Source organism: Monopterus albus, unplaced genomic scaffold (genome assembly GCF_001952655.1).
Source record: "Monopterus albus unplaced genomic scaffold, M_albus_1.0 scaffold102.1, whole genome shotgun sequence".
Classification (NCBI taxonomy): domain Eukaryota; kingdom Metazoa; phylum Chordata; class Actinopteri; order Synbranchiformes; family Synbranchidae; genus Monopterus; species Monopterus albus.
In genome coordinates this window covers 559,770-581,902 of record NW_018127982.1, presented here as the reverse complement: position 1 = coordinate 581,902, position 22,133 = coordinate 559,770, and the positions used below count along the sequence as shown (strand labels likewise).

At 38.8% G+C, this 22,133-nt stretch overlaps 1 protein-coding gene across 1 annotated transcript in view; it reads right to left on the bottom strand.

Moving 5' to 3' along the window:
* The window catches only part of LOC109965635 (matrix metalloproteinase-17-like), a 164,999-nt gene extending 144,289 nt beyond the window's left edge, over positions 1-20,710 (bottom strand). Inside the window, exons 1-4 of the mRNA XM_020609821.1 lie at positions 20,604-20,710; positions 20,146-20,253; positions 19,954-20,005; positions 19,387-19,577 (exon numbers count right to left, since the gene is read on the bottom strand). Coding sequence (XP_020465477.1) covers positions 19,387-19,577; positions 19,954-20,005; positions 20,146-20,253; positions 20,604-20,693 — 441 coding nt within the window. The 5' untranslated portion in view covers positions 20,694-20,710. The remainder of the gene's footprint in view (positions 1-19,386; positions 19,578-19,953; positions 20,006-20,145; positions 20,254-20,603) is intronic.
* Between the last annotated feature and the right edge of the window lie 1,423 nt (positions 20,711-22,133).

The following is a 22,133-nucleotide window of genomic DNA, read 5'->3' as shown; positions in this document are numbered from 1 at the left end:
GGAAATAATGTAGAGTGTGTGCACTACTTTTGTGTGTGAGCAATTTACAACTATGTGTAAGATTCACGGTGGAAGAGCAGCTTCACCGTAGAATGGCTTATTTTCTGCTGATTATGTGGCTTCATTGACAGAGTGACTGAGTGACAGGACTGGCTGGCAACCAGTGACACTGTGTGTGAAAAATGATTTGTAATGGGCCATTACCACGCAAGACCTCCTCATATCCAACAGTCTACCTCTGGGATCCTCACCACTACTGAAGGGAATAGCAACTATAGGGAGTGAGAGAGAGAAACGGACGAGCATAAAGAAGTAAAGACCCCAGGACTCAGCTGGATAAAATGGCTCCAAAGAAATGAGGTGAGTTAGAGAGATCACTTCACCTTTAAAGGGGAAAAAAGAAATGCTCAGCAACGGGCCCAGCACTCAAGGATAACTCAAGGACTTACTTAGCACCATGTTCACTGTATTTAAAGGCCAGAGGGATACATTTACAAAGCTTTCTCATACTGCTGGTGAAATTTTAAAATTCTATGAAAAATGTGTTGCATTTTTTTTAAATAGTGCCCTGTTTGAAAATTCTAAAACAGAAAAGCTTCTCAGGAAGAATCATAGCATGTGTCACTGACGATGACCAGAAGCTAAAGGTAACCCTTTTTAGAAACCCATTATGACACTTTGCAACTTAAGTGAATTTATTTTTTTCTTATTTTATCCAATCTTAATCCAAATAGTTGTTCAATTTCTAACTTAATAATAATAATAATAATAATAATAATATTAATAATTAAATTACTGAATTACCACTGTGGTCTACTCCACTTTGCAAACTTTCCTAAAACCACAAGATAGTTGCTAAGAATTGTATAGTAAAGTTAAAAGCTCTTTCAGTGTCTGAATGTTTACAAGAATAGTATAGAGACTGTTTACATTGTTTGAGAGAAGAAGCAACACATAGAAGGATAACAAGAAAACAGACTCTCTGGTGCTTGAAGTGAACATCTTGTGTTAGACTGCTCTGGGTAATGTAACTTTAAAAGCTCTCTCTCTTTCAAAAAAAGCACAATATTTCACATCTGAAACTTCTACCTATCTAAAAAGAAGATTGCTTTATAACAGAGAGGTGCTTGTGCCACGGCAACTCTGTGTGTCTCTGGTACAAATAAACAACCAAAATAATCCCACACTGGAAAATGAAGCCATAAAAGAGTCAAGTCCACAAATGGATCTGGCTTGCTGGTATATTTGAAGAAATATATTTCCTATATATGTGTGTATGTGTGTGTGTGTGTCTGTCTGTCTATCTATCTATCTATCTATCTATCTATCTGTCTGTCTGTCTGTCTATCTATCTATCTATCTATCTATCTGTCTGTCTGTCTATCTATCTATTTATCTAAGGGGTGTCACATTTTATAATCATTCTATGATCTTTCTTCAGCAAAATGTATTACTTTACTGTATTTATGTGACATACTCCAACTCATCAAGGCAACCCACTGATGTGTGACGGTCTGAAATAATGTCTCTAGGTACACTCTTTATTTGTATAAGCGTTCCTCTTTTAGCAATTTTTCATAGAGTTATTTGGTTTTAGCTGCCTACTGCAGCACATAATATTGGGTTCATCACATCAAAAAGATTCAAAACACTGCTCTGTCATTGTTAGGGCTGCCTAATGATTTTGACAGTAATGGAAATATAACAGCATTTATCTGTAAGTACATAATTTGCAGCTTTTTACGCCTGGCTATTGTATATCCACACTCTTAACGGCAAATATATAATGCTGCCATTATGCTATTATAGTTTGTCCACAAACTTTTATTTTTTTATATTCTCTCATTCTTGCTCTGAGAGCAAATGTTTATCTAGAAAAAGATACATTTTGTGGTATTTAACCTAGCATTACTTGCAGAGTGCTTTTCAGTGTAATCCAGAGCTGTCTAAAACTCTTTTATGTGAGTGCAGTTACTCATGAATCACCATTAGAAGTCCACCACAAGCTGATTGAAGTGACAGCAACAAAACATGTCTGGCAACAGTGAGCAAATTTGTCAACTTTAGGGAGAGAAGGGGGAAACAAAACAGTGCCAGGACCCTGTCAATTCACATAATGATGATAAACAAACAAAAAATGGCAGCCTGTCTTAATCAGTATTGAAATCAGATAGCCATCTGTATCAGAAACGATGCAGCCTGCCTCATCTCTGTTTAACTGCTCGTTACGCCTCTGCACAGTGTTTTAGTTTCTCAATAATGATGAGGGATGTGTTTGTTTGTGTGTGTGTGTGCAGGAATGTTTGCATTTCAACAAGGGCAATTACAAAGTGATACTGGACATGTTTCCTTCAGTAGCATTTAACAGTACATTGTTGGAATCTAAACTTTGACAGCAGCATATTTACAGTATATTATAGATTAATGAATTGTGCATGCTTTAAAAATAAAGAACAAAAGTCACAGTAGCACCGTTTCTGTCAAGCTTTGATGGCTGTTAATTTTCAGCATGTTAAATTTTTCCTGTTGATGCTTTCCTGGTACTGTGTTTATAATTCAAAGGTTTGTGACAGCATATTCATACTGTAGGGAGAGAAGAAATGTGTTCTCTTTTCCACAGAGAAACTAAATCATGCTAATACTACATGCCTACTATCAGTAAGGTAAGGTAAGCATAGCATAATATAGTATAACAATTCTTTCTTTCGATTTTCTTTTAGGTGCCCTTTTAAGGTTTCTAATTATGGCTTCTGGGTTATGATTTGGATTCATGAAAGGAGTCAGTAAAAAGTAATAAACTGCAATAGTTTAGAACCCAAAGCATAAAATTATCCAAAGGAGCCATTGAGTCAGTTAGCATGTTCCCCTTTAAGAAAATCTTGCTCCTGCCCATTTCAGAGTTTGTGCACATCACCACCTTTAGTCACATTCACCCTTTTTGTCATTCTGTGCTTTAGTTTTACTTCCTGATCTGCATGGAAAAGCAACAAAGTTAGACTGACAGTCAGGGAAGACATAATGGAAAGTGGGGGGGGGGGGGGTGCACATCAGAGGGTGAATCCATAGAACCGAGTTCACACTCTGTGATTAATCTCCACTAGAATATGAAAGCTGTGCTGTAGATCATTGTTGTCACTGTTTATAGCCCATGGGCTTGTGCTGAGGTGGTGAAGGTGGGTAGTCAGCAACCAGAAGTAAGCCAGACAGGAACAACACAGAGATTGAAGGGAAGGTAACAATCTGGAAGAATCTCAATCAACAGCTCAGTAGCCAAAATCACACCTATGGGTCCATACCCATTTGTTAATATCAGGTATACAGTCATTTGATTTACAGTAGGTTCAAAACTCTACAGCGTTGTGAATACATTACTACATACACAACGACATTACTACAATATACACTACTACATTGTGTATCAGAACCATACATTCAACATATGTATTTAGCTAAACTAACCCTGTCCTTATTTATTTGGCGATTTGCACCATATTACACAAAACATTCATTTTGAATGTTTCAACAAACAATGACCTTCAAATGATGGTTATTGTAACAATGTCAACACATGAGGTATATGGTTAAATGTCATGGTTACTAGTTAACCAGGCAGGGCACAGACCTTTGTCATAAGTGTTGAAGGTAAAAGTCCATTCATCGAGTCCTGTAGCAGTGAGTCCCAAAACCCAGAAGTGAGTTAATGTTTTTTCACTTCTGATTTCTTCACCCTGAAGTCAACGGGACTTTGGTTAGAGGCCTGAAATATGTTTGGTGGTTAACACAATTCTAATACATTTTCACATTTTGTCTTATGAAATAAAATATGTCAGTAAATACCCCACTTGTTATTTTTAATGCTTATATGTGTCTTTAAAATGTTGGTTGATAAAAAGTGACTAAATGAGGCTATGCAGGCTTTCTGGGATTTTACACATCATCAGGGAGACTAATCGACTCACCAGTCCACCTTCACAGCCTTGTTACTTTATAACTCGTGCACTAACCAGGGTGATGCTAACTTCCTGGTTGGCCTACAGACAATGTTATCCCGACTGCACCTTGGAACTTCCTGGTTGGCCTACAGACAATGTCATCCCAACTGCACCTTATTTCTCTGGATTCCAGAACCTTTTGTTGTAGGTTGACATCACGCTACTTTGCATTTAAATGCTCTGGATTCCAGAACCTTTTGTTGTAGATGGACAGGATGTTTACTCGTTACTTAGGAGACAGGGTTGTGTAAACAAACGTTTCATACTGGTGGGCTCTTTGGCCCCATGGAAGGACAGAAAGACATAGACTGAGTACAAATATCTATATCTGCACTGTTTACCACATAGGTAACTGAGCTGTACTGCAATTTGTCTTCATGTGTCTTTTCTTTTTCCATCCTTTGTGCGGCTCTCTCTCTTTGCTTAATGTGATGTCTCTGCATTGTTTATCTCCTCCTTCATTGCTTGTATAACACATTGGGTTGTTTTTCTCCATCCACTCCCCTTTCCTTCTCAATTATTTTTATGGTTGTACCTCTGTAATCTCAGTGAGCTTTACTCTCTTGCTCTTCTTTCCTGTCTTTCGATGTATAACAAACCCACACCCACCCCAGCCCCTCTTTGTCTGCTCTTTTTTCACAAACTCCCCACCAGTAGCCATCCTGACAAAATGAGTAGATAATGAGATGTGCTGCGCTGGGCTTGAACATCGTGTCACTCTCTTCTTCCTGTCTACTTAGTGTTTGGGACTATGTTAATTGCTACGCTGCCTCCGTGTCCAATACAAATGTAACACACAGAGACAGACATGCACACACAGTATCGACAGTTCTGGAAAATGCCACCATACCCACATGTTAACATGACAGAAATGTTAGTTTTGAATGACATACAGTGTCGAAGGATTCATATACAGATACAGATTCAACACTGAGAGTGGGTTGGTGAAGCTGGAGAGTGTGATTGCCGAGAGTACAACTGCCTGAGTGTGTCTCTGATGTCACTTTTCTTGGGGTCACTAATGCAACTGTAGAAGCTGCACTACGCTTTGCACCTCACACAAGACAAGTGTTTACCCAATGTTTACAACCCTACAACCACTCTCGATCTCTCTGTCTTTTCTCTGTCACTTTTTCCTGTCATCTCACGAATAATGGGGTATGTGTCACCACTGGTTCACTGTGTGTGATAGCTGTGTGCAGTGAGTGTTTAGTGTCACCTATCATCATTGTCAGCTCTCTTCTGCACTCTAAGTGCTCTGTATCCAGGTGTGGAAATTCATGCCAACATGGTTAAGTGTGCTTGTACCCCTCCAGACACAGAGGAAGGAGATGATAAATGAGTTGTTATATGTGAAAAGCAGCATTGGACTGCTATACGTATCTGTCCACTTGAAGACTTAGAGGCACTTTAAGTCCCCTGGACACACTATATTTTTCTTTATCTGTTCTCTTTTTAATTTGAACAAATCAACACTGTAGAAGTTATGGTAGCTTGTGAACCACGCTCAAGTAATATCACACACACACACACACTTTACATGCCTAGAGCTTTGAGAAGCACATGCATTGAGGCTGAAAATTGGAGGAATGTGGGAGGTTTGTTCTGATATGATCTATGAGATGAAGCAGGCAAGCATGTTACTCCATAAAATCAAACATGACAGCACCATCTCTAACCATCTCCAATCTATGCATCTCACAGAAGCACTCACACAACCACACACAGGCCTAAAGATGCACTTAAACATGAACAAAAAACAAAAAAAAAATGCCACACTTATGCAACATATGCAATTATATATACATATATACTGTATGTGTGTGTGTGGGGGGGATCTAGCATAATTAATCTAGCCTCTCTTACTTACTGTACTTTGATTTAAGATAATGTTAATAGAAATAAGGGCCTTGTGAGCTTTGTCTAATCTCTGCTCTATCCAAAGGCAATTGGCCTGCCTACTGTCAATAAAGAGCTAGTGCAGTACTGTAAAAATGTTCCATTTTATGGCTTCACTGTGAAATAGACCTTAATTTATAGGGCATTAATGCATAATTAACCCATATCCTTCTACCAACACAACCCTACAGGTATATTAAATTATGCAAACCTCTAATTTTCAATTCTCAATGGGCATTTGTATGCTAAAAAGAACCAGTAGCATGTTCAGACTGAGTAAGAAGCATCTTTTAAAGGTTGTACAATGGACACAAATGTGATGTACAGTATATTTTCTCTACATGTAAGTGGTATGAACTGAGGGGAAGACATGTCCCTGTGAACTGAACCATTTCAGATCTAGCAATAGCTCTATGCCTTCACTTAAAGAAGGTACAGCTCCTGCAGCAGGTCTCACACAGGTCACTTTCTGTTTATATCACTCGTCAAACAGATGCAAATGCGTTCCGTGAGTGTGCAGTTGGTGTTTATGCACTACAGATATCACAACCACATCTTTATGGATAGGCTTGGGATTTTTCAAGTTGGTCCTAAAACAATATTGCCCATATACGTGAGGTTATGGTCTTGGTTGCCATAGCTATTCCTATTCTCCACACTCTTAAGCTTTTCATCCTGAATGCAACTATGCTGTAAGAAATAATGAACAAAATTCCCTCAGCCTTCATACCCTGCAAAAATGCACTCCAAACTTCAACTAAGGCTCAAATGAAACTCCAACAGTCCCACTAAGGTAAAATGACTCAGTATCTTTTAAAAATCCAGTCTACTTAAGACAAACTTCCCTCTTTTTTGTTTCCCTAGATAGTGCAATAGAGTAGTTCCTTGCCAAGCTGTGGCTTATGAATACCCTCTAGCAGCTGCATGTAAATTTGTTGTTGTTAGCTGGCCTTTGCTTCTCACGTCTGTCACTATGGCAGTTTGTTGCATGGAGAGGTTGGATTAAGGACCCACCACAGTTATGGGAGAGAAAGTGAAAAGAGACAAGGCCTCAGAAAGCAACAATGAAGAGATTTTAATTATTCACACAATTCAAAAGAATAGGACATGCACATGAAATATATAATTGCTAATTATATGTTAAGTCAAACCAGGTAATCACTACATTAATCCAAGTTTACATTTTTGCTTTGTACACACACAAATATTGGGAGCAAAAAATTATGCAAAAATGATCAGATTGTGTTTTTTTGCTGAGCATCAGACTATAGAATCAGTCGCCTCCGCTCCGCCTAGCCCTCACTCCAATTTGCTCCACACTCTACCTGACCCTTCATGAACGCAAAACTAGTAACACAGTGTCACAGTTTGGAGAGAAATTCACAAAGTTAGCAGGCAGCATTCAGCTGGTGGGCATTAAAGTAATGTATCTCACCAACCTGACCACCCTGTTTCCTGTCTACAGTAAACATAGCACAGCTGTATAGCAACTTCCACTGCAGGACAGGCAGACACAACACATTTACAGCCAGCACAGTTTGTGTACGTGAGTAGAGAAAGAACGAGGGTGCTCTGAAAAGGTCTCATCGCAAAAACAAAACACTTCGCCATTCTATCACATATGGGACACATGCTGTTCGAAAACATGTCTAGGACTGAATAAATCATACTGTCGAGTGTAGCTACATCACTGCAGGAACTGAAGAGAGTGACCCACAGCAAAGTAACATCACTGCAGCTGTAGCAGGCGCCAGACTCCTGGGGAATAAATCACCAAGTTAGTGGAGACTAAAACATATTCAGCTGGTGGGCATTAAAACAACCTACTGTAACTCACTGATCCAACTGCCCTGCTTCATATCTACTGTAAAACAACACAATTGTGTAGCAACTTCCGGTGCCAAATCAACATCTGTCTGTAAATCCCACTTCTCTGTCAACTCCCTCCATCTGCTGAAAGCCACGCCGATATAACGCTATGATCTGAATCCAACTGTGTTGGTTTCTTTTCTTCCTTCTCTTCAAAACTCTCATTTCTTGACCTTCTTTTTCGTGTAGCTGTCTCAGCTAACACTGAAATCAGCACCTTGCCAGCCTGCCATCATGTCAGTAGAGCCGAAGTGCATTCATGTATTGATTGACAGCTTTGAGCTCCCACTCCTGAGGGTGGCCTTCTCTTGGATGAGAGTGTTATCCTGGTCAGAAACCTTTGGCTGTTTGGTAAGTATGGGGCCCAGGAGCCTTCAGCAACAACTCTGCCCATTAAGATAAGTTTGTTTGTTCATGTTTCTAATTAAAAAAAATCTGAAAAATGTTACTTATTGTAGCTTTAACTTGTTATGACAATCCCGAGCTGCCTTTTGCTGCCAGTTTACCCTTGACCATATGGAACAACAATCTTCTCCTGCTCCAGCTAAAAAAAAAAGAGTGTTTTGACAATAAAGATGCTGCATTTGCAAAGAGCAGCTTACAGTTTCTATTGCAGTGTGGTTTGGCAACTCCACTGTTCGGCAAAGGAAGCAGCTGGATAGAATTGTGCACTCAGCCTCAAAACTCATGGGGCTATGAGCTCACTATCATCTCTGGCTTCTATGACACTGGCACTTAGTGCAAAGAAAATTCAGAGATAAGAAGAGAAATGCAGCAAATGGGTCAGCACACAAACTTAGGTGCAAGGCTCGAGGCAATCAAAACAAAAACTTTTAATTTCTACAATTATATTTACCACATGGGGAGTTACTGAACTGCTACCCACTGACACATCAGAACAAAATAATCCAAGTGTCAGTTCTTGTCTTCTCGTATTAGGCAGAAAAATGTTTTAGAATATGTTTTGTGGTTCTCGTGCTGCACATTCTTCAGAGAGGGGAAGGGAAGGCAGCCCTACATCTAGTTTTTACACATAAAATCTGCAAAATAACTAGAAGAGATCTAAGAATATACTGGCCTAAACATGTGGCAGATGTAAGACGGTAAAGAATACATTTTAACCTCATTATTTCATGGTATTTAACCTGGTTATCTCACCCCCTACCATCTCCAGTGCAGGAGACTGGCTTTCCTCAGTGGAAAAACTTTCACCACTGCTGACAGCAACAGCTGAATTCTAATGTACGAATGCTGGACTGGCAGACTGAGCACTCATGGACTATGGCTTTATATATTCTGAGTGCTAGGAATGGCTGTGTGAGTTCACAAACGTGCAGGGCTGCATAACGATGAATGTGACAGCCTGTCCTATACAATCTCTCCACCTGCACCCACAGACTAAAATATGAGACAGAGAGCAACAGAGTCAACATAAAAACTGTTGCATCTTTTATTACACATTGAGTAATTGCTCAACTCTGCTAGAATAAATTATTTTTCTATTTGCCAATGCTATGAAACTGAAAATCAGCTGATGGTGGCAATTTCTTTTCTCTGTGCAGGGGAACAGCAGAGTTGCATTTTAGAGCTCAGGTATACAGACTTACTTGTCATACAATATGACAGAGGCCTATCAGTAATTATGGTCTGGTCCGTAAAATGCAGCCACACACCAACAGAGTTCCTACCTTATCTCTGTCAAGACCTGGAACTGTTTCTGTTTGAGCTTACTGTAATTGGATGCACGCAGTACAATTTTTGTCACTTTTTTTTATCTCTTAGCATTAACATCTCTAACAAAGTTAGACACACTTAACAATTTAAAAGAACATTTTATATCTATAGGGCTGTCCTCTTTCCAACATACGGTTAGGCTGTTCACCCTCTGTTCCACAGAAGATAACTGATACTGACTTATATAAAATGAAAGAAACTGGGGAAATATTGTCTTTTATCCTGGCTGCTGTGGAAAATGTTAAAACCAGCACATGCAGAAAACGTTCCAACATTCATAGCAAGATAAAACAAACATATGCAAATTATCCAGATCCCTAAATGGATGAAAATATTTTACTTTAGCAATAAAGGTCCCTTCTACTTTATTTTAAAAAATGCCAGGTACTTGTAAGGTGAAAAAAGTTAGGGCTGTTGTCTTATTGATTTCTCCTCAGCCCTCCATGTCTACCTGCAAACCTCAGGCCTCATGTCTCTGTTGGCCAAAGAGCTCAGCATCAGACCAGTACAAGAAAAAAATCTTTTGGTTTCTCCTATGATTTAAAAGTGGAGGATCTTGAGAAGACTCCCCTACAGATCAAGCTGCATCTTAAAAGAAAAGTTCAATAGAGATGGCTTTATATCAAACAGAGCTGCAGATATACTGTGTACTCTATGTTTTCAATCTTGTTTTGACTGGGTTGTGACCAGTGCTTTTCACTTTCTTTCCTCTTTCTTCATTATTTTCATCTGATGACTACTGTCCTTTATAAAACAATTACAGTAATTTTTAATGTATGCATACAATGTCAGATAATAGAGAAAAGTTCCCATCCTTACTTCCCAGAGCCCCGGGTGACAGCTTCAAATTGCTTGTGTTGGCAGAGGAACAGTTGCACACACAAACGTATCAAATTTATATTGAAACACAAGAGAGAAGAAACAGCAAATTGTCACATCTGAGGAAGCTGCTGTTTGGTGGTTTTGATTTCCACTTGCACCTCTAAGCAGGACTTTCTTGTATCCTGACAAAACCACGAACTCTGAACAGAGCTTGCTGAAAAACTCTGCCGCAGCTGTAAAGAACGGATGCCAGACAGTGGTTATGTTGGTCATAACAGCATCAGAATAAGCATCACCTGCTTCGCCACTCACTGGTGGTACCCAAGGAGTTGGTAAAATGAGGAAGGAGGCACTCTGAGTCTGGATTGGGCACAGCATACTTGACTCAGCATGGAGGTGGTTGCAAGTCAGAAAGGTTATAGTTGTAACATTTGGAATAATCTGTCAGAATAATATTTAATAAGGACATTTCTCATTCTCTGTTTTGAAATCTCAAGAGTGTTGTACAATTAGAATAAGTTTGGGTTAGTTACTTTTTAATCAAGTCTTTATTTCCACTTATTAACAGATTTCTGGAGAATTAAGAGTCTAAAGATATGCTTGTCAGGATCGATCCTCCTGAGTGATATGCTGTGTGTGTGTAGGTGTGCAGGCGGCTGTGTGTGTACATGTGCGTTTGTGTACTCAGGCATACTGTATAATCCTTCAATAAATATTTGTGTTACCGACTGACTTCTCCCTCCAAGCATCTGCTTGTCTCTCTCCTTGTGCAACCTCTGATCCGGGTCCCTATATTCTCTATTGTTTGAGTCAGAAACAATGCGCGACAACACTGGGAACATGTAGAACATCCATGAAGCTGTCATCTGCATGACTGAAGTGCTGCAACCATCCAGCTGTAAGAAAAAAAAAAAAAGTTCCTTTCATCCACTAACCTTCAACCTTTTTGTCTTTTAATTTGAAGGACATGTTGGGGACATGGACAGTACCACAGTACAACTGGGATTTGACAAGATTCCATCCAATCTGAATTTAGTATTCAATCTGTTTATCAAAACTTTCATTGAATTTAAAGAGGTGTACTTTTCAGTAACTGTAGCCTCAAATGTTATGAATAGAAATATTCATTCTAATAATAAAGTTTACACAGAAATACTGGTAGGTTTGTAGTATCTACACTGTTTAAACCCTTTCTATGCATGATTATGTATACTTGACAGTTATTTGTATTTATGTCAAAATTTATATTGGCACTACAAGTAAAGGGTAATTCAGTTACATTCATTTCTGCTTTAACCTCTTTTCTCTTAACCTTCTTTATTCTGCTGACCCATTTTCTGACTCAGAGAGGTAGACTACAGGCAAATTGGGGTGTAAACATGTTCAAAGTCCTGCCACTCAACAAAGCTGGTTTGCTCTGCAGTCTGTGAAAAGCCTCACTGGCTTTAATTCTATCCCGCACCCTGAATATTGTAAGTTTGATGTTTAGCCTCTCCACGAAAGCATGTTTTCTGTTTCTGCTCCCTAATGCCCCCTATATACAAGAGGAACACAAACAAACTTACATTTGCATGGGAGCAATAGAATAAACTTAAAAAAAAAGAAGTGGATGTCACATTAGTGGATTGAAATTTTTTCTTTCCTTTATCTATTGACTCCCACCACCTTTGTCCTGTTCTTGGGGCAGACATAAATTACCAGTCAAAAAGTCTGGACACACCTTCTCATTAAATGTTTTATCTTTGTTTCTAATGAAGATGAACAGCGTAAGTTCAGGACCACGCTTTAACACACATATCTTTTCCTGTCACCTGCCTTGGTCCTTTGTTTACACTTTGATATAACGTGGATAAAAAGCAGCTACCAGATCACTGTTAAGTATAATTTTCAGTTTTCTTGATTTCATTATGCCTTTAGGTACTTATTCAAAACATAAATCCCCATAACACAACACAAACAATATAGACCAAAAAAAATAAAGAAGTTGAAAATGTCAAAAAAAGATGGTTATCTAGAAGTTAAAGTCTCTCTCAAACATAAATTGAAGTTAATGGGATGGTGGTATTGCTATAGATTAGAATGTGGTCAGCAGTGAAGGGGTCACCATTCACATTAGATTGTGTTTACTCAGTGTTTTAATGTAGAGTGTTGTACTTTACTTCATTAGCATCTTGTATATGTTTAAACAGCCCTAGGCCATTAGGCATAGACAGTAGTATGGGTCTTTGGGTTAAGTGAGATAAACTGTCCAAGTTAGTGGTCAGTTATTGATTTTTACAATAGTTTAAAAACTAAGTTTAAGCTCTCATAAATAAAACAAACACAGCAGTGCATTCGCGTGTTTGCCTTTTATGCTCTTGTGCTGTTCCAAAGGCCTCAGAGGCTCATATTTTTTAAACATTACATTATTCTTCAAACTTGCCAAACATTTCTCTAGGGGTAAGAGCACCAGTATATAAAACATGCTAAAAGTGAGAGGTTTTTATAATTATGTTTCTATAAGAAAGAAAGAAAAATGCTAATGACTGTTAAAATGCTTTATGTCTCCTTCCTGCCGCTACCATTTATCAATAGGACGTATGGTGAAGAATGACAAATGTGGGACTGACATCTGCACAAGACATGTGAGGTGTGCCCACTGCTGCAAGCAAGTGGAAACAGGGAGACATACCAGTTGAAATTCTTCCACATCTTCAGTTGTATTGTTTTAAGGGGAATCAATGAAATACGTCTTCCTCCATCTGGCGATCCCTCTCTCCCCTAAATTAATTCCCTTTGTCCATTTCCTGTTTTCTGTCTGTCTCTGCCTCTGTCATTCATTTACAGGCAAAATGAATAAAAGATGGGAGACGGGTGAAAGGACAAGCAAAAATGATTAAACAGATAATGGTGCAGGGATAAGGGGTGGAACAAAAGGAGAATAAATATGATCAGCAGGACGACTTGGGAATCTAGAGTGAGAGGTTTAGTGGGTTTAACTGCAGTAATTAATGTATTTATTTTTAAGAAATATTGTATTGCAAAAGGGTGGCACAGAGTTTGCATGTTCTCCCTGTGCCTGCATGGGTTCTCTCCCACAGGCTTCTTCCCACAGCCCAAAGACATGCAGCTTAGGTTGATTGGTGACTCTAAATTGCCTGTAGGAGTGAGTGTGAATGTTTGTGGTGGTTTGTCTACATGTCAGCCTTGTGATAGACTGGTGACCCGCCTCTCGCCCATTGTCAGCGGATGTGCTCCAGCACCCCCCACGACCCTGTTCAGGAATAAGAGTTATAGATAATGGATGGATGGATGGATGTATCACAAAAACAAATAACATAAGTCCAGCCGCCTTTTTTTTTTAACATACAAGCTGCATAGCTCTGTGGATGGCAATGTCAATCTGCTGGTTGGTCCACCACTTTGCTACTGGCTGAAATATCTTGACATCTGATGGATTGGCATAAAATTTTGTACACCCATTTGTGGTTCCCAGACAACAAATGACTAGTGAAACCCTGACTTTTCCTCTAGTGCCATCATGAGGTTAACGTCTTCATGAAACTAGCAAAAGGTCTCAACAACTACTCAATGGATTGACATGAAATTTGGTAGAAATATTCAAGTGCTATTAACTTGCTTAACTTTTCCATTTGGTGCCATAAGCAGGCCACATTTTACATTTGTCCTGTTACAGTACCTGCAAAATTAGAAATCAACACTATCTCCTCATCCCTCCTAGGTCCTCAGAGTACTTTGGGTATTCTACTGTGTCAAGGTTACGTGTAACCCGAGGCATCGGCGACCTCTCCAGTCTGCTCTGAGATTGAACTGAGCAGGTTTAACATGCCTCAAAAAGCTCTGGTAGTGATTTGTAACCTGAAGACAATGAAAGCCTGATGGAGCTTCAGACAGAGGCAAACTCTGTTTCAAACAGCATCATATAACAAAGGTGAACTATTGCAGTTATACTAATTAACATTGGTTAAACTTCAGTTCTGCCACACTTACAGGCTGAAAATGTTAATGTTTCATGTCAGAGGAGCTAAGATTCTTCACACAAGACTTACATCTACAGTTCAAGTCCTTATACAGTCCCATATGTTTATTGACTTACCTCTATATTTTAGATTTCCATTCCCCTCCATTTCTCATTTTCAGTCTTTTTTACCTCTCGATGCTGTCATGGCTGACTCAGTGATGTTTCTGGGAGACACTGAGGTTCATCTGCTGCAAAGTTACTTTGTCATTGTCAGTCAGGCTTGAATACCAGAGGAGCCTTGAGCTACAGTTCATGGCTTACTGAAATCATTTGCCTCAGATGAAAACGGCAAATAGTTCTCATAAAAGCCAGCAGTTTCTCCAGGAGCAACTCAAAAAAGAAAGAAAAAAAAAGGTCAGGATCAGGCATGCTTTGTGAGTATACATAAATAGGAAACTGTCCAGTTGGCAAACATGCCACCCCTTAACCTAACCCCCTAACCTTATTTGAGGTTGTCACTTACCCAATAAGAGCAGATTGTTTCATAATAAGAGGCAGTAGCTTTTAATAATTTAATATGTTTAAAGTTTGCTTTGTACATAAATGATCCTTGTCTGCAAAATGAGCTGAACAACTGCTATTCATTGCCATTCATCTTTAATCTTCACAGCCTATCCATGTTTAGATCGACAAGACTTTGGGCATTTGCTATCTAATGTCACTACTTTGTCTATGAAAAGTCTGTTGTATTTACATTTTATTGACAACAAGATTGATTGAATAAATAATCAGGAGTTTAGTAAATAATGAAAATAACTTTATGTTGCAGCTCTAATTTACAATATGAAATGTATAAGGCAAAAACTGTAGTTATTTCAATCGCAAATAAGTCTTTACTCCACCTCTATTTGCTGTTTTGACAAACAACAAGTCACCATTCTGCGTTTATTGAGTGTCTACAATAGGTGCAATATGAAAAAAGAAAAAGCCAGATGGTTAAACAAGGAAGTCAGGTTCAGGGGAGGGAAAAACACAGAAATGTCCAAAAACCTCTGTTTCAATCACACTGATCTTCATCAGGTTAACATCTCTTATTTCATTAGTTCTCTCTTAAAGGCTTTACTTTTTTGATTTTGTGTGTAAACAAAGTGGTAGCAAAAGAGAGGCATGATGTTTGTAATCCTGAGATGTAAAATAACTCAGAATTTGTCATTGTTCTTTATTTCCATCATAATCATCATCCTTCAGGCATTTTTCTGCTGCCATTCGTCTTTGGACGCCTTCAACTACTATATATTCTGATAAATTATATTATCTTTTCATGGCGAGCTCAGATGGAAGGAAAGCTATTCTAGAGTGTCCATTCGTTGTTCAACTGAAACAAAAATGAAAGCATAAAAAATGTCTGCAGTTTTGTGCAAAAGATGAAATCATTAGCCATTTACATAAATAGTGCTGACAGCTTGTTATAAAAGGTAATGAATCTGTGGAAACCAGATTGCCTGACAGAAAACACAGAATGTAAAAATGGCTTTCAGGAACAAAGCCAAAGTGAATCAACATGCCTTTCTATTGCGATGCATGCAACCTCTACAGGAGCAGGCAAAAACACTGTAAATTTACAGTATTAATAAATTACTAATAAGTATAGTGGTAGCTCTGTATGTCTCAGTATATGGTATCAGACATACAGACACTAGCATTAAAGCAGAACTGCAGCTTAAAAGTATTGCAATTACTGATTCATTTGTAGTTTTTTTTGATATCTTTGATTCTCATATTAAAAAATAATTAAAGAGCTCATATGTTGCCACTGATAACTGTTAATACAATTAAATAAAACTGATGAATGCACACAAGAAAAAATTAATTAGGCAATTTAGGCAATTATATTTTAGTATTTTGTTGTCTGGTTAAAATTTACTGGATTTTTTGGGGGGTTGGTCAAAATTGAAAACAACAAAATATGGTTAAAAAAAAAAGCTTTGTTCGTTATTCTTTGATTCTTGCTCACATTTAATGATCACACAGAGAGAAATACATCATCAGTGCATTATCATTTCCATCCACAATACAATGCAGCTGTAACAGGTTTTCTGTTCACTGAAAATTGTTTGGGCAAGTTCTTTGAAAGATGCTGGAGGTAACTCGGTAAAATACAAAAAAATCAGTAGTTGAGGTAGAAGTAGACAAGAGATAAAACCCATCTAACATACCCAGTAATGGAACACTCTGGACATCCTAGATTTACAGTATGATGTGTGCCAGTGGAAGACAAACATGTCCATCTCCATTTACTGTAAAGCCTTGTTGGGGGTTGTGCTACTGGATCCTCCCACTGTGAATCACCCTGCCAGTGTTAGTGCTGTTAGTGCTGTACTTTGTCCACTGAGCATGACATGATTATACCACATTCAGCTTTTAATCATGAAAGTGAGGACACAAGTACGCTGGATTGCACTGAGTGTAAACCTCTACCCCTGCTTGCCTGGTTAATTAGGTGGTTCATGAGTTTGGGCTTACATTAACTCCACATGGACAAAATCACCACATATGTCTTATGATGCCATTTTAATAGAAAATATATTCTCTAGTAAATAGGTGGCAGCTGGTACCAGGAGGAGGATTTTATTAACTGATAGTTAATCCAAAATTGCACTTACAATATTTCAGTGCAGGTTATAGTCTTACCATATCCATATATTGTAATTCTAGTCAGCGCTGCTTTGACAAGATTAGACAGAGAGGAATCCAGACACATTCCATACTGGACTTCCCCCACTGAAGTGCAGCTGTGCCACTGGGGACTCATCATCAGTGATGTAGAAAAATTGCTTCCAAGCTGCCTGCCTTCCTACTCCTGGGTGTACCAGTCCGCGAAATCAGTGCTAAGCACTGCCGAGCTGCCAGCAAGCATGCATTATTGATTTACATTGAACACAATTAATAAGAAATATTACACCTGTACTGCTCCTCTAGTAGGTCTTTGCATCAAAAATACAGGGTTAAATTCTATTTGAGACCACTGCTGGCTACTGTTTTTCCTTTCTAATGTGTAATAAACATGTATTAACTGCTTATAAATGCTAAATGGGGAATTAAAATGGATGCTTTTATTTTATTTCTTTCTCTACATGTCTTACCTGGGAACAAAGTAAGAGAAGAATAAGATTTTGTTTGTGTATACAACTGATCATTTGATGTAATTTGTGAAAATCTTCTCTCGTTCGATTAAAATGGGCTCTAAAATAAGGTATAAAACTGAAGACATGCAAAGGCCTTAGATTAGTTTTACTCCCAAGTATAAGTTTTTGATTTTAGTTTCACCTTGACTCTGCTTTCCCGGACAATAGACAACCACTCTGCTGACTGAGCTAATTCAGAGCGACACCACAAGATATTGTCTCTGTAAAGGGGTCCCACCTGCCTCTGCATCACAATGGTGTGTTACAGCATCTTCAGCTCCATCACTGTTATCCTGAAAAACCATGTTTTCTTAGATGCAGACAGGAGATCTGGTAGAGAAAACTGACTGGTTACATCTGCTTCAGCTTTAGTATCAGCTGGCCAGAGCGCTAATTGGTGTTCCAATTAGCAGCTCATTATTGACTGGATAGGGCATCAGCCAAAACCAAAAGGATTACCTGTGCAAGGCACTGCAGGTGTTGCAGGCTTATGAGGTTCTTTTGTTTATGTCATTTGTTCCTACTACAATTTTTTCATAAACGGTAAAAAGGACCATATACGTATGTGTTGTGCTTTACAGCATCACCATCACATTATTAAACGAAAATATTACTCCACAATAAAATGATATATAGTCTCCTGTGCTGACTCAGACATCATGAAGTAAACACCTACTGATTCTCTTCCAGTGGATACCTTAAAATGTTCTTCCACTGACTTGCTGAAAATGCACAAAATATTTCTGTTGTCAAATAAATATTGGCTAATCATTTTTAAATGCAGATCTTTCAGAAAACCTAGGTTTCAGTCAACAGAATTACGCTAAAGTGCTGATTCAGGTATTGATTATCATACTTAAAGGCCAAAGAAAATGAAAAATTGAGGACAAAATAAGCTTTCCATTTTCAGATTTTAATGTTGAAGCTACCTCTAGTGGTAGGAAAAAAGAAATGCATCAATTCACAAGTATATTGAAGGTGTATCATTTTTAGTATCATGACAAAAACTTTTATTCACAAGTCATGATTTATTTATACAGTCAGGACAAAATATTCTTCTTATACTTTGGATTTTATGTTGATGAATGTGTTGGTTACTATCATTGCTAATGCTCATTAGACTGTTCTCCTTCTCATTAACATCCAGGTTAAACACCACTTTTGTTTGCCAGGAAAAAGTTCCCAGACACTGGGTGTCAAAGGAGTAGTTCAACAAGCTCAAGGTTTTTGGCTTTCTTTTCTGAGATCGATATAGGAACTTTATTTACAAGCTACCGTCAGGAAAGGCCTAAAGACTTTTGCTCAAAAAATCCACATAGCGTCTGACCCTGTGCTGTGCTGAAGTCTGTATTCCACTGAGAAAGTAGAAGCTACTTGACTTTGCTTCCTGTCACTGATTCCCACAAAATGTTAGTTTTCATCATAGACCGTATAAAAAGATAGATGACGTGACGGTTCCCAGAAGTGCCAGAAGTGAAGCCACTGTAAGTCCATCTCCGCCTGGTAGCTGGTTGCAATATAGGTCATAAACCAATCTAATCTAATTTTTACCAAAGGTAATTTCTATCATTTTGTGGTGACTTATCATCCTGCGCACCGACTTACGTGGGAGGTGCTCAAATAGCTGTGACTATAGCAGCAGCTGACAATGTCAGTACCTATGTGGTCATTGAAACTGAAGTGATACAAACTATATTTTACTGCCAGTCCACATAGATACTGTATAGCAAACAATTAAAGTAGCAGAACCAAAGTTGTCAATCACAATCAAAAATTCATGCCTACTGAAAAAAAACCCTTCTTTTTTTAATAATTATAATTTTGACCCAATAAGGACACAGGTGAAAACTAAACACCAAGGTTTTTTTTTAAAATAATAATAAAACAGTTGTAAAGAATAACACAAAGTTGTGTTAAAGAGCACCACTGTTCCAGTGTTAGGGGAGGGTTCAGATGCTGTTGCTAGAGGAGCCTCCGTCATCAGGACTATGATTGTAGATGGCTCCTTTATCACACCTGGCTGGGAGGATGATGGCTCCACCAATGGCGCCTGCATAGATGTCACACACTGCTGTTTGGTCTGTTGTGTGACCTCCTCTGGTTTAGATGTAGATGCTGTAATATAAGCAAACAAAAATTTGTTCATTAAGACTGTATAAAATATCAAACAAGTATAACACAACATACACTGAGTAATACTGTCGATGCTAATATCAAGTAAAATATCACTTAAAACTTCTATTTGTGTCATTTAATGTAAAAACACAGGCTTCAGTCTTCAGGTGACTATAACAGCAGGTCTTGTACCTCAGTGTTATTGTTCACTTTGTCAGGATATTAGTTTGTGTATTTGATGCTAAATATGACTGAATGTTTAAGTGTTCGATCAAATGTGATGGTCATTACATTCATGTTAAAAGTCAGCTATGTTCCACAGTCGCATGACATTTCACGTGAAAACAAGCTTGGAGCCACAGAACTGTTTTCTTACCTTCAGGCCTGGTGGGAGCCTTCCTCACTCTCTTTCTCTTTCTCTTTTTGCCCTACACAAAACACAAAACAAACACATTAGACTTTCCACCTGGTCTCAGCTGATATAATCAACATTTTTTCACTGATGGTGTTTTATCACCTAATGAAGGAAATAAACATATGAACGGTGTGTGAGCCAGAGTGTACATACGTAATTGTCCCTGGAGGACCAGTCGGGGTGTTCCATTATGTGGAGCAGATTCTTCATGTGAGCTTCCTCATAATACTTGGACTGTTCCTCTTTGGACAGCGCCTTCCACTGTGGACACACAATAACACACTGTCAGCGCACACACCGACACACTACTACACACAACTACAGGCTCAAACACGAGCATATATAACATATTAACAGATACATGAAGATCCACATCAATGTGAGCAGGCTATGCAATGCACAGTGTATCTGTGCTCTGCAGAAATGCTAAAAATCCATTTTAATTATGATTTGTTCTGAATTGTTTTCAACAATAGAATGAAAATGTCTGATCCAAGTGTGAGGACTTTGAGTGTTAAGAACAAGTATAAGAGAAGAAAATCTTTTTGTCATTGTGATGAAGTTTGTGTGATACTGAGCGTCTGAGACACAAAGACCACACACACACTTACCTTCTGCCCCACAACAGCATTCACTTGTGCGCTGTTACTGTTGGGTAGCTCAGCCGCAACAATTGGTGCTTGTTTTTTCCTGAACACCATAAATGTGTTTGGCGGCTTTTTAAATTCTAGAGACACCAGAGAGGTTTACATTTCTTCAGATAAAATTGTTTTGACGTCTCTCACATATAAATCATACATGTACATCATACAACGAGTCTGATGGTTAGCTCAGAGGTGGAGTTAGTGCAGGATTGTTTCTAATGTTAATCTAATGTTTATCATGTGTAATAGCACATGATAAACTAATGAAGGACTGGCTGAACAGGTGTTTGATGGCAAGCTTACAGCATGACAGTTGTAAGTGAGTAAACATCCTGCCACACCCTGATAACTGCATCACTGCCTTCAGGATAGCTGAGATGATACTGTTGAAATTTACAGCATTCAGTGAGTTAACAGTACAAATATGGGATATGCTTTGAAAGTTAACAAACAAAATTAAATTCAAAATAACTTTAAACAGAACCAAGTCCAACATCTTGGACTGCGTGTATAATTTGCTCTGGCAATGTGCTCGTAATCCAAAGCACTCGTATATCAAAACGAATTTCCCCATAAGAAATAATGGAAACTCGGATGATTTGTTCCACACCCACTTATCCATATAAACATGATTACACTAATACAAAATACAGTATGAAGAAAAAATAAAACAAATTAAAAGTGTACGTGCTACTCCTATTACGAGACCTCGCTCGTATATCGAATCTAAATTTTTTTGCTCGTCTTGCAAAACACGGGTTACTCTGGATTGGTACCATGCACCAAACAATAGAGATGCCCCTTAGTATCCACAAACACAGAATTATTAATGAAAGCCAGAAACGTCTGACTGGAACCAGAAAACTTTCACTGTGTGCCACTCATGTGCAAAGGCCACACTGTAAGTCTCTGAAGGATCTGTCATGTATTTTTCTGCAGGTTCATCTGAGGTGGCAGATGCAGGGATTCTCCCACGTCCCCAGGCACAAATTCATTTCCAGCATTGTGAAGAGACTGATGAAGACTGAGCACTAACAGTTTTAATGAAACATATTGTTCAGATACTACTAAAGATGCAGGTCCATTTAGATCCATTGATTTGAGCTGATGCACCAGATTCAAATAACTTGTGTTTGTTTATTTCATCCGAGTCGAACCTCGGATTCAGGAGGAATGCGGTTTTCGTCCTGGCCGTGGAGCACTGGACCAGCTCTATACCCTCTTCAGGGTGGCGGAGGGTTCATGGGAGTTTGCCCAACCAGTCCACATGTGTTTCGTGGATCTGGAGAAGGCATTCGACCGTGTCCCTCGCAGCGCCCTGTGGGGGGTGCTCCGGGAGTACGGGGTCCGGGGCCCTTTGCTAAGGGCCGTCCGGTCCCTGTACGACCGGAGCAGGAGCTTGGTTCGCATCGCCGGCAGTAAGTCAGACTTGTTTCCAGTGCATGTTGGACTCCGGCAGGGCTGCCCTTTGTCACCGGTTCTGTTCATTATTTTTAT